Source organism: Centruroides sculpturatus, unplaced genomic scaffold (assembly GCF_000671375.1).
Source record: "Centruroides sculpturatus isolate CEXI.00-Female unplaced genomic scaffold, Cexi_2.0 scaffold1140, whole genome shotgun sequence".
NCBI lineage: Eukaryota > Metazoa > Arthropoda > Arachnida > Scorpiones > Buthidae > Centruroides > Centruroides sculpturatus.
In genome coordinates this window covers 147,326-165,322 of record NW_019385393.1, presented here as the reverse complement: position 1 = coordinate 165,322, position 17,997 = coordinate 147,326, and the positions used below count along the sequence as shown (strand labels likewise).

The following is a 17,997-nucleotide window of genomic DNA, read 5'->3' as shown; positions in this document are numbered from 1 at the left end:
GCTAACTATAAACTTTGGTGCAAGTTGAGCTGCAGGCTGTGTGGGAACAATAGAATGTTGACAGTTATGAAAGGAGGGTTTCAAATGCTCTCAGCTAAGATCATTTTTAGCCAATCCGTTATATAACAGAAGTAAAATAATTGAATTTTAGGTTAATAAAGTTCCAGATCTCACAATTCTAATATAGCATAATGTATTACTAAAATAAAGCAGTTCATTGAATTATTACGACAGAAAAGAAATGACTGATTTGATTTGAAATATTCGGAAGAAAAATTTTTCTGAAATTCAATCGTAAAACGAATGAAACTTACTAATATTGAATTTACAAAGGAATCATATAAACGTCTTTTTTATGAGATAATGGATACAGCGATAAAAAATTGTATTGACAGATTTTCAGACATAAAATCTTTGAAATTTTTATCACTTTCAGATGTTAATAATTTAAAATATCATGGAAAAAATTTTTCGACCGAGTTTTAATTCTTTAAATTAATTTTAAAGATTAATCTTTTGGTTTATCTAAATTACGTAGTGAATTGCAATACAGAATATTTATAGCAATACCTCTGTATTTATATTTGTTCTTTCTTTGTTGATTGTTTTTTTTTATATAACGAATTATGTACTAGCAGATAAGTCTGGCATTGCTCTGGCAAAAAGTTATGAGAGCAAAGATTAAAATTATTACATTATAGCCAATCTTACCCGTTTTCACAGAATGCAAAAATTAGGTTTCCCTGTTTCCAGACTAATCAAAAAATTATTAGATGGATCTAAAAATATGTTCGATTTCTCGCGAAAACGGAAAAAACCGCATCTGCGCCTGTACTGTACATCTTGCACGTTGCTTTCTCTTAACACTTCCATCGTTGCTTAACATTTCCATTATTAACACTTCCATTGTTACTTAACACTTCCATTGTTGAAGCCTTAATCCTGTCCCTGTCCCCCCGGGAAAATTTCAAAAATCCATTCTTAGTGTGCGTTCTCGTGACGTATCCTAACTGTGTACCAAATTTCAACTTTCAACTCCTAACCGTTTGGGCTCTGCGCTGATTATTATTATCAACCGTTCTCGATTATATATATAGATTTTTCTGTTTTTACATTTGGAAAAGGCCAATAGCCATAGTGTCGTTTAGCAAACATGCAAACCCAGACTATATTGGCAAGTAACTCATACTACGTTCGCACAGATCATGACTCGCTTCGATCTCGATTTACCTACAATCTCAATTGTGCCTGTCGAACGTCTAGCTGTTCGCACAGGCAGTTCGCTTGAGAAGAACCCGGCTATTACACGCGATGATAAAACTGACATAACTAGGCAGTAAGTCACGAACACCGACAAACAAAATGGAAATTTTGGTTAAAAATAAATACAGTAGGGGAAACTTGCCTAATTCGTACCCCTTAAGGAAAAACCATCATATTATCGAAATTAATAAACACAAGTTACTTTTTATTTTAAGTAACTTTTATTTGGGAAATATTTTATTACTACCATAATAAAATTTAGCATAAATCTTATAAACTTCTGAGAAATAAAGAATTTAAAAAAAAAAACACTAAAAAAGTACGATTCAGGAACATTCGTCTTAAATCGTACTGATATATTCTTAAATCGTACTTTGAGATCCTATCATTGGTTTTCAGTCTTAAAAATAAAAATCTTCATCAATAATGTATTAATACGTGTGTATATTAACTCTTAACAAATTCGGCAGATGGTCTTCGCCAATTTTTGGCAGTCATCGCAGTTGTAATCCGTTGTTTTTTTATTGGTTCCTGCACAAAGTTCATGTACCCATATCTCACATTGTGTGCATTTGATTATATTTTCTTTTACGTCTTCTTGGCATAATTTACAGTACCAACTGTTATTCTCATCTTCCTGTTTTTTTATTCTCCTTTTGTGATATTTTAGTAGTTTTACTTTTCTTCGCACCAAGATTCCTTGATACGTTTTCCTTTTTGCAATTCCAAGAATACCACGTAGTGGAGATATTATTTCAATTGTCGCTCGAACTATCTCTGTATTAGAAATGTTTACTTTCATACCTAAAGAACATTCCTTCGCATTCTCTTCTAGACATTGATCTTGCTGTTTTTCCAAAGGGTGAGTTGTCGGTACCTCAGGAACTGTGGGTACTCAACTTCTTCAGTCTGTTCTTGCTCAGTAGTCTGATGGATTGTGCCACACACGTTAAAGTATCTGTTTGTTCTTGCCGCCTTTCAGTTGCCAGATTCTGGGAGACTTCCACCGATTCACTTAGATTAGCATCTTTGTCAAGAACAACATATTCCTCATCCCCGCTCTTAAAGCGATTGCGAGGCCACAATCCGCAAGATTCGAAGTCATGCATTCCTGTGTCCGTACAAACGGCTCGAGGATATGCTTTATTAAGGAACCAGGATGGTTTGCATCCACGAAGCGCTAACAGCACTAAAATCAGTTTTAGTGATTTGAAAAAATGACCTATCTAGTCTATTCTTTGATGTGTATTCAGTCAAGTAATCAAGTAACAAGGGTATTTAACATAAAATATAACGGGGTATTTAACATAAAATATAACTGATGATCTGAACAAAGATGTACTAAAAGAATTATGTGATTTAATATCATTAATGTGTATCTTATCATCTACAGGTGCGTCTGTTAAGTGAGTTTTTCAACCATAAAGCAAATTGCTACATTTGCGAAGAACAGTCAGAGGAGGAGGATTCCTTAATAACAAAGTCTAGAAATTAATACAAATAAAACATACATTTGACAAGTAAAGAATTTTTATATGAAAGCATAAGTTATTTGTAAAATATATTACTATATTATAAATGAATTGAAAAAAATAAATAACTCCATAGCAACTAACAATGTTTATTTTGTCATTTTACCAGAAGTATTTTTGTGCCTACTCATGCTATACATACGCAATGGTAATTTCCGCCATCACCTTTCATACCTCTAATCAGAAAGTGGACAGCATCAGCAATAAAACTTGTAATAATTATTCTATCATTGTGAAACAAACTACATATTTATAATTATCGTATACGCAAAGTAATGAATTCTACGTCAGTTTTGTTATCAAGTCACTCACATTAATATTGATATGAATTCTGAAAATTCCAACATAGTATGAAGTATACATTTACAAGTAATTTTTACTATTTAAAATATATTTTAAATGCAGATAATTTTTTAGTTTTTTAAGTAATTTATTAACTCAAAAATACTTTGACGGTCCGTATACAAAATATATACTCTTAAAATGCAGATAATTTTTTAGTTTTTTAAGTAATTTATTAACTCAAAAATACTTTGACGGTCCGTATACAAAATATATACTCTTAAAATGCAGATAATTTTTTAGTTTTTTAAGTAATTTATTAACTCAAAAATACTTTGACGGTCCGTATACAAAATATATACTCTTAAAATGTTTCATTCCGTTTGACAAAATGAAAATTTCTAAGTATGCATTATTAATAAAATGCTATAACATGTGAATACAGTTTAGTATATGTTAAATTTCTTTATGTAATATAAGTTCTTAAAACATCGGTTAAACACAGTACAACATAATTAACCTGTTTTTCACAATCTGTTCATATCAGTCGGATTGAAGCCGCATACTTATGGTTGTTATTTGGCAATTTTCGACTGAAGCTTTCTTTCTTGATCTTGAACGTAACAATTTAAAAACCAGAAAGTCGAGAGGAGCTTGGATAAAGATGTAATAGATGAAAGATACAATCAGCGAAAGAAACAGGACCAACGTGAACAACATCCACTGAAAAAAAAAACAAAATTAACAATACAATTAAAATCTGAGTGGATCGAAAATGGTTAAGTAATACAACTCAAATTGTTTTATTTCTGAATTATTTGACGTTTTCACTTAAAATATACAGTGTTTATTCAATAAATCCTAAGCCACTGTAGACTTATTTACTTCAACATAAATACTTAAAATATAATTTTAAATTATATTTAGCAATTTTTATTTTTTAGTTTCAATCTAATATTTTATAAATGTTTGTTTCACATGAACGACAAAATGTTCGTTATGATATCGTTAGAATGCCGGGCTGCAATTTTTTAATTATATTTTAAATTATTTTAATTTAAAATATATCATCTCAACTTGAAATTACTAGTGGTTTGCGCCTTTAAATTATTCCTTTTCTTTAACAATACAGTCGGGCTGGTCATCATCTGACTGTTCCTTTAAATATTTAATAAGGATTACTATTATCTCTTACGCATATGATTTAGAAATTAATAAATATTACATATATTGCGAAGTATATGACTTTTAAATTTACATTCTAAATAATAAACTCTCGCTAATCCTGGCTCAATTATTCGTCATGCACAAAATTCTCTCAGAAAGATCAATTTGGATATTTATGAAAACGTATTTTTTATTATATGTTCGCTTATTGTATTAACGGTTTTAAAAAAATTGTTATAAAAACATTATTTATATAATAATATTATTTTTATCAGTATTTCTTTTTCTTATACTATATAAGACATTTGTATAACATTATAAATAATCTTTGGCCCAACAATTTCACTGATATTATACAAATATATAAAGAAATAAATATAAGAAAATAAAACATTGATNCCCCGCGGGAGAATTTTGAAAAATCCCGTCTTATTGTGCATTCCCATGGCATACCCTACTAAAACGCAGATAAAAACAAAAAATTGCATCTAAAATAGTGCAGTAGAAGCTGTTCTTCCGGTTAAGCCTTAATCCTCTCCCTCTCCTCCCCGCGGGAGAATTTTGAAAAATCCCGTCTTATTGTGCATTCCCATGGCATACCCTACTAAAACGCAGATAAAAACAAAAAATCGCATATAAAATAGTACAGTAGAAGCCGTTTTTCCAGTTAAGCCTTAATCCTCTCCCTCTACCCCCCGCGGGGGAATTTCGAAAAATCCCTTCTTAGTGAGCGTTTTCATGACGTACCCTAACTGTGTACCAAATTTCACCTCTTTAGGTTCAGTGGTTTGCTCTGGGCGATGATGAATCAGTGAGTGAATGAGTCAGTCAGGACAAGCAATTTTATATATATAGATAATTAGATGATGAAGAACGTAAATCCATACATTCAAACGATCTAAAATGCTAAAGACTTTCATAGATAGAAATCTGTTAACAACTCCTAAAAATAAAAAAATAAATTCGAAAACTTTAAAAATATATCTCACAATAGTAACATTCTATATGTTTACATAATGTAAAAAAACAATATGTTAAGCAGTAAATGCGGACGTATATTTCTAAGTATTCATTATTAATAGAATTCTATTACATTATTTTAAAACTCATTTTTCAGTTATTTGCCTTAGAAATAATGAATATTAAAATAACAATTATTAAAATTTTTCTAGTAATATAAGTACCATTAAAATATATTATATCTTTAAAAATCAATGCATTTTATTGAATAGTAGTTTCTGTTGTAATATTAAAATAACCGTCAAGGTAAATAAATATTAACAGATAAATCACAAAATATAACTTCTTTGAAACAGATAAAAAATATTTTAAGAATAAACAGTATTTAACTAAATAAATGAAAAGACAGAATGGAAATAAATTCCATTCAAAATTGTTATGCATGAAAAAATCTTTGAAAATAAGATCATGCTCTTCACTTGTTATCACAGTATTGTTTGTTCCTTCAATGATGTCTTAGAATAATGTTATCCAAACGTTTCGATTGAAGAGCCAAACTCTAGTTTAGTTGTTCAATGAATGTTTGTACATACAGTACGTAATATACAAACCAAAGGTTTGCTTATTTTTATCATTTGTAATTGATATGGTATGTTTGATTTGTCCCAAGACTGTAGTTAGGGCGTTGCTACCTCACAATTTATTAGAAATCTGACATTTTATTTGAAATACTTTCCAAAACAGTGGCAGTTATGTTTGATTCGCTTGTGAATGCAATAATTCAAAACGATATTTTCTACATTAACTTTAAAAATGTAAAATATATTTACTCTCTATACCTCAATACTTTCAAATATAAAATTGTTCAAGAGACGTACCTCCATATCCAGTTATACAAGCTAGACATATCCAAGAAAGTCCAATTATCAACATAAACGGTGACAAAGCTCTGTGAATAAAAACGAGAGATTTGTTTGGAGACACTTCAATTATCTGTTTGTGCAATCCAAAAGTAGAATACATCAATAGAGACAAGGAAATTATCCAGAAGATTACACGGTAAATCTGTAAAAGAAAATAAATGTTTTGAAATTAAAATATCTTTTCGTAACAGTTTAGATTTTTATTATATGTAGTTTTAATTTGGCCTGCTTTATGTTTGAAATTTGAAAAAGCCGTCGAACATATATAAAATGCAAGCGATTATTTATTGTGACATGGTCTTATTGCCAGGATGCAATTTATTAAATAATATTAATTTATTTAATTTAAAATATATGCTCTTCACCTCAAAACTGGTAGTGTCTTGACCCTGTACATTATACTTTTTTTGCTAACAATAGAGATGTGCCGGTTATTCATCTAATTAAATTAAGAGTATTCAAGTTTGAATTAAAAAATAACGTAACTTGTGTTAAAACCGAAACGTTCATTTGGAATTATTGTTCCTATTCTTCCATATCTGGTTTCTGACTACATTTATTTAACATTGTTCTCGATATTAAGAAAGACAGGCAGGCAGCAAAACGGACAGTTCGAATTTAAAAGTCTTGAATTGTTGCCACATAATTTATCTAAAATATAAGTATGGAATAAATAAAACAAATATGTTTCTTTCTAGTTTGAATGTACTGATCATTGTTTGAACGTACTGAACTCTTGAAAAACCTACCAACAAAAAAAGTGTAAATGTGAATCTCCGATTGTTGTTAAAGTTTAAAAAGTCTTTATTCCGAAGCCAACGCCCAGATAATTGTCACTAAGCAGGTCACTGTTAATTCCAAATTAAAGCAGTCGGAATTGATAGGTTTTAAGAATGTTAAATAGCCACTCAGAAACCCAGATATAAACACTAATATTGTTCGTGTCCAAGGGTGTTCCTTTACTTACCAATTTTTCACGGTAATACAGAATATTCTAATATTAAAATTCAATGTTTTCGTTGCATTTAAAACAAATTTATATATATACAATAGACAAATATAAAACATTTCTTTCGTTTCCAAGATAGATTTATTCAAAACTAAAACCTATTCTGTAGGTCATCAGGTTGAAAAGGATTGGATCATAAGATGAAACACATTTAAATGAAAAAAATTAACAACGGAATAAGAAAAAAAACAACATAAAGATAACTTATAAAAAGATATATAAAATAAAATGTAAAAAAATAATAAAAAACAAACTCAAATATATTGAATTTTCAACATAAAGGAATAATTTATATAATATGCATCTATAGACTAATGTATAAATTAAGAGTTCATTGCAAACTTTTTGACTATAAACTTCGAAGCCGATGATAGACCTTTTGCAACGCTTACATTTATGCATGCCTCTTCCAGTTTGCTCTTGTATATTTCAATGGGGTCACCGGTTCGGTCTGTCGGGTTCACATGTGCTCCTGTTTCCGATCGTCTCATCAGCGAAACCAAGGATTAATCAACCAAGTGTTATACACCGTTGGAATCAGTTCATCGTACGCTATGAAACAAGGTGTTAGTTTTCCGGATCCGTCCAGGCGTCTCGGAATTACGGCTTCCGGAAATTTCCGATCTTTGAGCAACTTTTTGCGGCCCGCTTCCGCCGGTAACGTGTGATATTATATATCATTTTGTAGGGGTTTAAACGTATTTTATAACGGTGTTTACGGTTTTTCTCTACGCTTTTTCGTTATCGTGTTATCACGACCGGAACTTTCGCACATCGGGCTGTCGTGCGGGCCTATCGGGCCATCGGTGCCGCTCACCTTCGGGTATCTCCCTTGTCATATTGGCACCTACCTGCTCTGTAATCTTCGCAGTGTTATCGTTATTAGTTTAGTTTTAACGGTTGTGTTTAAATTCGTTTGAGACAAAGGAGTCATAGGTCATTGTCCTGAGCACGTGGCCGGGTCTTATCCTCTTACTGACCCTAATACGGCGGGTTGTAGGAACGCTCTCTCGGGACGTAAAGCTTTCTTTTCTCGTGTTATATATCATCCGTTTCAGTAAATTCATATCAAACTAAATTCGTCTGTAGCATTCTGATATTAGTTAATTTTAATTAATTATAATTTAATGGTATTTCACCACGTTCCGGTGATACTAGTTACTATTTGTGTCTTGTTTTACAAATATTCCTGCCTATTACAACGTTCTTAGCAATTATTGCTCTTGTCCTTGTGTTAAACTTCAACTATGTCCTCTACCACCGATCCAGCCGCTAATGGCGGTAACACCTTGGTTCCTCGTATTGTTTTGTCCTCTCTAGAAGATAAAATTCTAGAAGAGGCTAACCAACACTTCATGCGGATTCTAGACTTGCTCCCTGAGAAAAATAGTACTTATATCAGAACAGAAGAGCGGAGAGAAGTGCGCGATAAAGTCACCATGTTATTCTCGTGCCTCGGCCAATTTCAAGGCATCCTGAAGGAGGTTCGGTCAAAGCTCTCTCAGGGCCCGCCGCACACCCCGGCTCCCTTAGCTCCACCAACATCCTACGCCGATGTAGCCAAAATGAATACAAGACCCAGCTTCACCACAAGATCTATCAACCAATCGTTGAAAAACAAAATTAACAACGAAGGAGCTGGAGGAAGCTACGCCGTCCTCTTATACCCAAGGGACGATGACGAAGGAAAAGAAGTCAACATGACTAAAATCGAAGAGGAGATAAAAACGAAAATAAAGCCACACGAACTCAAAATCAAGGTAAAATCAGTTAGACAGGTCAAAGGCGACGGGATATGCTTCCGCACAGACACACACGAGGAGGCGGAAGTACTCTCAGAGGCAATCAATAAACTCCCGGAGATTTCTAGTAAGGTGAAAAGTAAGATCTCAGAAGGGAGAAGGCCCAGATTAATCCTTACAAATGTACCAAAATCAGTCAACGAGACTGAATTAACATCCATAATAATTGAACAAAACGAAAACCTCCCAATCTCCAATGACGAATTTATAAAATCGACCCGTATCAGCACCATACTCAATAGGAATAACGCAAAAGAGAATTGTCGCCATATCGTCCTTTCCACCACACCTAAAATAAGAAACATAATGGTAGGCACAAAGCACGTAGCCATAGGATGGGCTAAGATACAAGTAAACGACTACATCCCTCTGGTCAGATGTTTTCAATGCTGTGGATTTAACCATATCTCCACCGACTGTACCAAAAACCAGAAGTGCAGTCATTGTAATAAAGGGCACAGGTTTGGTGAATGTCAAAGGCTAGAAGAACCCCCTTGCTGCACAAACTGTAGAACAGCAAACAAAGACCTACCAGAACAGGAAAAGTATAACACGGAGCATAATGCTTTTAACCCACAATGCCCTGTCACCATTCGCATGAAGGCACTGACCATTAGACAAACGAATTATGGAGTGTAACAAAATATCAAACACCTTGAGGATTCTACAAGCGAACTTACAAAAATGTAAAGCCGCCGCTTCTGATGCAATACAACTTGCGGCCACAAGGCATACGGACATCTTGGCCGTACAAGAGCCTTATACCTACCACAATAAAATCGCAATGTTCGGCTCCAATCGCATACTTAACCATGGTGATAGGAGTGGCAATCCTCCTAAGACCGGCTTCATAATCTTTAATGACAAGCTTGACGTTCAACTCATCACTCAGCATAGCAACGAATACTTCACAACGATTAACCTCAGCCTGAACAACATCAACTTTATTCTCATCTCGTTCTACTGTCCCCCTTCAGAGGACCTAACTCAGCCTCTCGACATGTTATCTTCCTCGGTGTTAAATCTGCAAAACTCACCAATCCTCATCCTAGGGGACTTCAACGCCAAATCACACTCGTGGCATAGTCCGGTTGAAGACCCCAGGGGTTATCTAGTGGAAGAATTGATGACACACCTCCAGCTAACCTCGCTGAATACCAGCCCTCTCCCCACTTTCTCCTCCACCAACGGAGAAAGCTGGATAGATATCTGCATGGGATCTGTCAAGCTTCAGCAGAACAACATCATATGCAACACTCTAGACTATCATGCGGTCAGCGACCATAACTTTATTGAAACGATTATAGACCAGTCAACCCCGCTCCCTCGCTACTCTCTAACCCAAAGGACTAACTGGGATTTATACTCCCAGCTTATTCAGTTATTCTGGATCCCGGGGAACATCTCAGCGATAAGTGACGCTATGGATCTGGAAAATGTTGTGGAGAGATTGCATAACACAATTCATAGGGCCTATTATCATTCAACGACAATAAAGACGGTGAAGTCCTCTGCACCGTGGTGGAACGCGGACTTACAAAAACTAAGGGCCAGTCTCAGGAAAGAAAAGAAAAAGATGCGTAGGGAATCTGACCCTGACCGCAAGCTGGAGCTCAGAGCCACTTATATGAATCTCTTCCATAATTACAAGACTGAAATTAATAAGGCAAGAACTAACTCATGGAGAGAATTTTGCTCCAATGCAGGGGAAAAGAATCCATGGTCAACCCCATTCCATCTAGCAGTCAAGAAAAAGAAAAAACTAATGATCCCCCCTACCATCCAGATAAATGACAACGAATACACGACGACAATCTCGGAAACCTACAATCACATCATCAACGAACTTTTTCCAGAAGACAACGAAACCACAGATCACCAAATTCACAGGGAAATTAGGTCTCGTGCTCTTGAGGCCTACAATAACTATAATGATTCTCCATTCACCTACACCGAAATAGATAGGGAGTTTGAAAAACTAAAGCACAAGAAAGCACCCGGGCCGGACAAAATCACGGCCAAAATGGCCAAACTTGCGTTTAAGGCTATCCCAACCACGTTTAGCCTCATAATGAACAAATGCCTACAGCTGGGGTACTTTCCTATCATATGGAAACAAGCTTCTATCAAGCTAATACCGAAATCTAGCGACAGTTCTCCTCCTAAAGCATCCAATTTTAGGCCCATTTCTCTACTTCCATTCGTTGGCAAGGTCCTTGACGCCTTAATGGTGAATAGGATCACCTACCACTTTGAAAAACACACTATTATGAACGACAGCCAATACGGCTTCAGAAAGGGCAAACGAACAATCGACGCCATTGATAATATCAAGAACTACGTCCTTAACGCCCGACAGAAAGGAATGCACAGCCTGATGGTTACCATCGACTTCAGGGGTGCATTCGACCATGCTTGGTGGCCGGTCATTTTAAACAACTTGAAGACCAATAACTGCCCAATGAATATCTATAGCCTTGCAAGAAGCTACTTACAAAACCGCAGTATCATCGTGGACACGGGCAATTTCAATCTTCTACATAGGAACATCCATAGAGGGTGTCCTCAGGGCTCGAAATCGGGGCCCTATTTGTGGAATATCCTCTATAATGGACTCCTAAATCTACAACCAAATTTCCCTAAGGACTATAACGTACATCTGCAAGGGTATGCAGATGATACAGCCCTCATTCTTAGTCACGTAAACTTGAAAGTACTGCAAGATAGGACCAACGAAGTTCTAGCCATTATCCATGAATGGTGCAATGAGGTAAAGCTTTCTATCAATCATACCAAATGTACCGCTATCGTTTTTCCAAAGGGTAACCCACTCAAGAAAGGGCCCAGCATCAAAATAAGCGGTAAAAAGATCCAAAACGCAACTGCAGTCAAGTATCTAGGGATTATCCTCGACCATCGGCTAAACTGGACCGACCACGTACATCACATCTACGAAAAGGCTACCAAAGTAGCCCAAGCGCTCAAAACGATAAGCAGAAATAAATGGGGCTATGGTCCCTCGGCGAGCAGGATTCTCTACACCGCGGTTGTTGAGCCCATTATTACGTACGGGGCAGAGATCTGGGGCTCATCGGCTACGAGGGTCCACATCAAACGTAAGCTTCTCTCCATCCAAAGGCTGTCGGCCATAAACATTGCCAAAGCCTACAAGACAGCCCCTACAGAGGCCCTTCTTGTCCTCAACAACACTCTCCCTATTGACCTTAAGATCAGAGAAGCAAATATAAGATATAATTTGCACAAGTTAGCTAAAGGGGAGATAAATCTTGAGACCTTCAGCACCGCTACTTGCAAAGAGACTTACAACAATGAAATTAACCAAATTGCGATGCACGTCACCACCTACGGCCTTGACAAACACAAGGACCTGCAGTACATCCACCCAAGCTTCACCAGCATTCAAAGTTCAATACACGATCCAATAGATAAACACTCAATCAGCATTTTCACCGACGGATCGAAATCCAAGCTCGGCGTTGGCTGTGCATTCACAGTCTATAAGGGAACCCAGTGTCTCTACCAGAGGTGCAGGAAATTAGCACCTCACTGCACGATCAATCAAGCCGAGTCTCTGGCTATCCTGGAAGCCATTACCTGGATTACAAACAACCACAATACAGTGAATCAACACAACTACCAGATCTTCAGCGACAGTCGAGTCGCCATACACCAAATAGCCAAGTGCAACACAAATCTCCCTATCATAAGGGACACCATCAATAGTATCCGTGCCCTCAGGAACAGAGGCATTAACATAGACTTCCACTGGGTCAAAGGGCACTCTGGGGTTGCGGGTAATGAGAGAGCGGACCTTCTTGCCTCCAAAGCACCAACTTTAGCAACTAATATCTCCTACAATAGAATTAGCATCACCCATCTCAACAATCTGTTGCACGACATAATTCTCAAAACTTGGAAATCCAGATGGGATAATGGCAATACAGGCAGGCTCACCCACCGCTACCTCCCTTCTCCTTCGGACTGTCCTAAAAGGAATTTCAATACCACCTTCCAGCTAACACAACTGTTAACGGGGCATGGTAACTTTAATTCTTACTTGCTGAGGTTTCTAAACAAAACCGACGGCAAATGCACTTGTGACCTCAACGAAGAAGAGGACCCCGAGCACCTAATCTTCCGCTGCCCACTCTATATAACCCAACGAAAGAAACTCAGGGATGCTGTCTACAACAAAGGACAACTATGGCCGTGTGACCTTCGTACGTTTTTTAGCGACAAGGACAACATCAATGCATTCAAAAACTTTGCCACCGAAGTTAATAAACTCAATTAAGCTGTTTTCCTTGTTCGCATATGTTCACCATCTTCGAGTATTTGTATATCCCATTATCTCAGCTGTTAACAAAAAATTGTCGCGCAATTCTGGCTAAATGCCAGCCTTGTACATAGTCTTATTTTACTTATACTGTTTATTTAATATTTTTTGCTTAATGTCTTTTGTCCTCTAATAAACCGGTAATTATTGTCGCGTATATATGCTATATTGTACCACATTCACTTATTCTGCATTGTAATTGTATTTGTATCTGTATTCTGATCTAATTTAATAAATGCGATGCAAGACCTCATGGGCTTCCCTTCCCACTATCCTATCTCCCTTACTTTAATCTTCATCTACTTACCTTCTCGCTACATTCTTCCTTCCTCTTATTGTCTAAATGGCTATACCTCTGAGTCCAGCCATTTCTTTCTTAACTCTGTAACTCTGTATATTTCAATTTTTTTCAGCAGTCCTTGCTAATGTTGGAAAGAACAAGAATTTGACAATGTCCGCTTCATCCAATTTTATTATCGAGCCTCGGGTCTGCTCCATCTGAAAAAGTACTGTTGTGTTGAAACCTTTTCTAATGTTATATTTGTGTTCTTTGAGTTTTACTACCAAATTCCTTGTGACGCCAATATATTTTTTTCTTCATTCCTAGCTGTACGTTTTCGTAAGGAATCTTGTACTCAGTTGCTTTTTCTTCTTTCTTGATGTTATATTTGTCATTTCTTAAAATTTCATATAGGATCGGAGATCTTTTCAGACTCCTTCATTCTTGACTCCTTGCGATTCGCAATTTCTTTCATAATGCCTTTCGTACTTCTGTTATATGTAAACTTTGTGAATTTACCGAATTCATGTCTTGAATCTTTTGTTCTCATTTCGCATGTATTAGCTATTCTTGATGTTGTGCCTTTTTTTGTATCCCAAGGCTTCGGCTACTTCTATAATTCTTTGAATTTCCTTTGCTCTGTCCCCACCACTGACACAATATAGAAAGACCCTTCTGATTAGAGTTCAAAATGCTGCCAGCTTTTAACGATACAAATCATTTGATTGTGGAACGATGTAAAGCGTTGGTTTGATGTAAACACTAATGGATAAATGCACTTTTTTAAACTGGATGTTTATATCTAAAAAATATACTGTTAAAGAACTTTTTTGTTTTATTCTTAATTTTACGCCGTCGTTGTTAGCATTGATTCTATTAACGAATTCATTTATCTTACGTTTTTCTTTTATAAGATAAAGATATCGCCCACATATCTTTTAAAGTATACAATATCATTTCTGAAATCATAAAAAACTCTTTTCTGCAATTTTCAGTAAGTTCTGTTAAATGTTTATATATATGTAATTTTATCATAAATAGACTGATGATGACAATAAAAATAAAATTGTAGTTTAGTATTTATGTATTGAAATAAATAAACATCAATGAAACTGAAAGTGTAGCTAGTCGAATTTAATATTTCGTTGAGCTCATTAAATAATGACAAATATTCTGAATTTTAATATTTTGACTGATTATTTTGTGCATGTAATCCTTAACTTCCAATATAACTTGTATTTGTAATATGATTTATGTTACAATACGTGTAATACGATATCAGAAATGTGAGAAAGATGACTTACTTTTTTAAATTTTATCTCCATTTTGTTTGCCAGAATATTTCCAATTAATAAACCCGTGCAATAAGAAGTGAGGTGCGAGTAGTACGGTCTTGTATAATTATTAAATAAATAAGTATACAATTTTCTGTAAATAAAATTCATAAAATTGTTATTTTTTGCATATAGCATGCCAGCTATATTATAATGTATAACTTTTTATTATTGCTTTAAATATATTTGACAAGCTAAAAAGATTTATGGCTTGACGAAAAGTTATCTAAATACTTTCTGTATGAACCTGTTTAATACAGAAATTTACCATGTATATTACATCATAAGTATTTTATATAAATTAACACCACATACATAAATATATATATATATACATGTGCTTTGAATAGATTTATCCCTTTGCCTCATATTGCCGTAGTAAGCAAGATTTATGTAAATAAAGAAAAATATAAAATAGTTTACTCTAACTGTTTAATATCACTAAAACATACTCCCTGTCAAAAGAGTATCCAATGAAAATAAAGGTGTCTGTCATCACCATGTAAGTCACGTGTGAGGTAATGCCGACAATAAGTAATATAAATATTACAAATTTCCCATGTTTCGGCCATCTGAAATAAAAAAATATTCAAATGTTATCAGTAAAATAATAATAAATTAATAAAATACTTTTAATTTATCTACAGTGTGAGAAAAGCAGAACTGTCAGCAAAAAGTTCGACTTATATTTGAAATTTTATGTCGAACCAGTTTTGCTAACAATTACAGTTTAATTACGAATTTTCTCGAAATAAATTAATCCAAAATTTAAAAAATAATTAATATTTTCTTTCAAAGAAAAAATCGTCCACTTCCAAACAGAGAAAATATTTTCAGATACGCTATTTCTAACACGAAATATATTGTCACACTACTCTGGCCAGCTAATATACTAGCCTTATATTTTTCTTGTCATTTATGAATAAAACTAAATCACTTTGAATTGTTTTTAATACACAAATGATCGTTAACGAGTAAATAAAATATTCATTAAAAACCTGTATATATCGGAGTATAACAGTGATAAATACAATTTCGTTTTGGTTGTCTTCCGTTGTTATGGTTTCTCTTTTTCTTTTACATTTTAAAAATATATCACAATCCTTTCCGCCATTTTATATAAGCCAGAACACTATATTACTCGACTTAATCCAAATTATTGGTGACTGAAACTGCCAATATTAAACTATTCGAATGAAAGAATTTATAAGATGACATTGCTGAATATTGTGCATTTCACGAGAAATTTAGGCTAGATATTAGTATCTCATATGAATTTCTCATGTGCACACGTGACAATGAATAAGCCAATTCGAAATTAGAATCTGGTGCCACGTAATTGTAATCGCATTACAGTGATACATAGATAAAATTATTATGTGATGTGTCAACTTCAGCAATTTTAATACTCTAATTACTATTTTTAACGTTATCCTTTATCAGTCTCCATAATCTTAATCAATTTTTTCTCGTATATTCGATGCTAATTAGGCAGTAGTTCTGCACAAAAGATAAATCGGCAGAATTTACCGTCTTATTTCTATCGTACTTTTTATTCAACCACGCTCTTATATCACTAAATAACCATATAAGTTATTTTTCTCCTTACCTGTCACACACGAATAACAATGGTGCTGTGATAATCGTTAATTGCAACAAATCACTCATAAACCAAAAATCAAACAAAACCTGCAATTTCAAAAAGTACATAGATTAAATATACAATAAAAATATTTATTGAGATGAAATTTGGAACAATTACGTTATGTGGATAAATTTCATAAACGTGAGTATGAAATGCAAATTTCCACCAATGTTGTTCTGCAAATTCAGCCTCACGTTTAACATATTCCCAATGTGGACCATCGCCCAAAAGAGGTAAAATAATCATCGTGGCCAAAACACAAAGAACTGGTAGTGTTAACCTGAAAAATTTTCGTGCATTTTACATCAATAAAAGCTTTTTCATGCAAGAGTTTGGTTTCCTTTACCTTACCTGATCGCTCTGTTTATTATGAATTGCACATATTGCATGTTTGACTTTGCTTTTTGTTTTCGTGTGTAAAATGTTAGTAATCCACTAAATAAAAAATAAATACAAATCATTTTATCAGCTATTTTGTTATACAGGAATTCTTAACATCATAATTTAAATTTACTATAAATTTAAATACCATTACAAATACAGTGAAACCTCGGTATACGACCTTAATCCGTTTCTGGTGTTTGGACTTATACCGAATAGGACGTATACCAAACCAACTTTTTCCATAAGAAGTAATGTAAAAATGATTAATCCGTTCTCATGTAAAAAAATGGCTGGCTTTAAACACCTCGCTTTAATGGCTGGTTTCTGCTTGATTTTTCATGAGATCAGCATGTATCCTTTTAACTTTCTCGCAAATAATTTCTTCCGATACGCTGTTGCCGGCACACTGTTTTTCAGTTATCCAAAGCAAAAGCAATTTCTCGACATGATCTAATGCAGGGGTGGCCAACTTTTTTAGCAGGCGGGCCAAATTTCAAAAATAATATTTCCTGCCGGGCCACGCACCTAATTTTTTTTTAATTAAAGTAAACAAGCAAGCGTTCCACACCTTCATCCGCATCGTTGCTTTCCAGTAGGTGAGATCGTGGTCAAACACTTTCCTGATTTAATGTAAAAAAACAAAAAATAGGTATATTTATTTTTTTGAAGAAAATAAAACATAACCGAGAATCATTTATTTAATAACCGAGAAACATATTTATTAGACAATTTAAAAATTTGACTTTGTTTTACAGAACTAACAAGTAAGTGCATCAAAATTGACCTGGACTGATGTTGTCGCTACACGCAAACAGTTTTCCAAATGAACATCAGTAATTCGTGTTCTCACTTGTGATTTGATATACTTCATGCGACTAAAAAGTTGTTCACACGCATACGTGTTTCCAAATAGCGTAACCATTGACAGAGCATGATTGTAAAACGCAAGATATTTATCCTTGTCCAAATACGTTTCATAGAACTCTTCCAAACCTTCTTAACTCTTCTAATGTTCATTTGGTGATATTACAATAAAGTTAACATTTATGTTCATTTGAC

The 17,997-nt window shown here is 34.4% G+C and overlaps 1 protein-coding gene across 1 annotated transcript in view; it reads right to left on the bottom strand.

Moving 5' to 3' along the window:
* Nucleotides 1-2,141: 2,141 nt before the first annotated feature.
* LOC111638475 (nose resistant to fluoxetine protein 6-like) overlaps nucleotides 2,142-17,997 on the bottom strand; it is a 37,114-nt gene continuing 21,258 nt past the window's right edge. The window contains exons 7-13 of the mRNA XM_023384199.1: nucleotides 16,906-16,989; nucleotides 16,672-16,834; nucleotides 16,519-16,598; nucleotides 15,362-15,481; nucleotides 14,880-15,003; nucleotides 6,083-6,269; nucleotides 2,142-2,452 (exon numbers count right to left, since the gene is read on the bottom strand). Of these exons, the coding sequence (XP_023239967.1) occupies nucleotides 2,142-2,452; nucleotides 6,083-6,269; nucleotides 14,880-15,003; nucleotides 15,362-15,481; nucleotides 16,519-16,598; nucleotides 16,672-16,834; nucleotides 16,906-16,989 (1,069 nt within the window). The remainder of the gene's footprint in view (nucleotides 2,453-6,082; nucleotides 6,270-14,879; nucleotides 15,004-15,361; nucleotides 15,482-16,518; nucleotides 16,599-16,671; nucleotides 16,835-16,905; nucleotides 16,990-17,997) is intronic.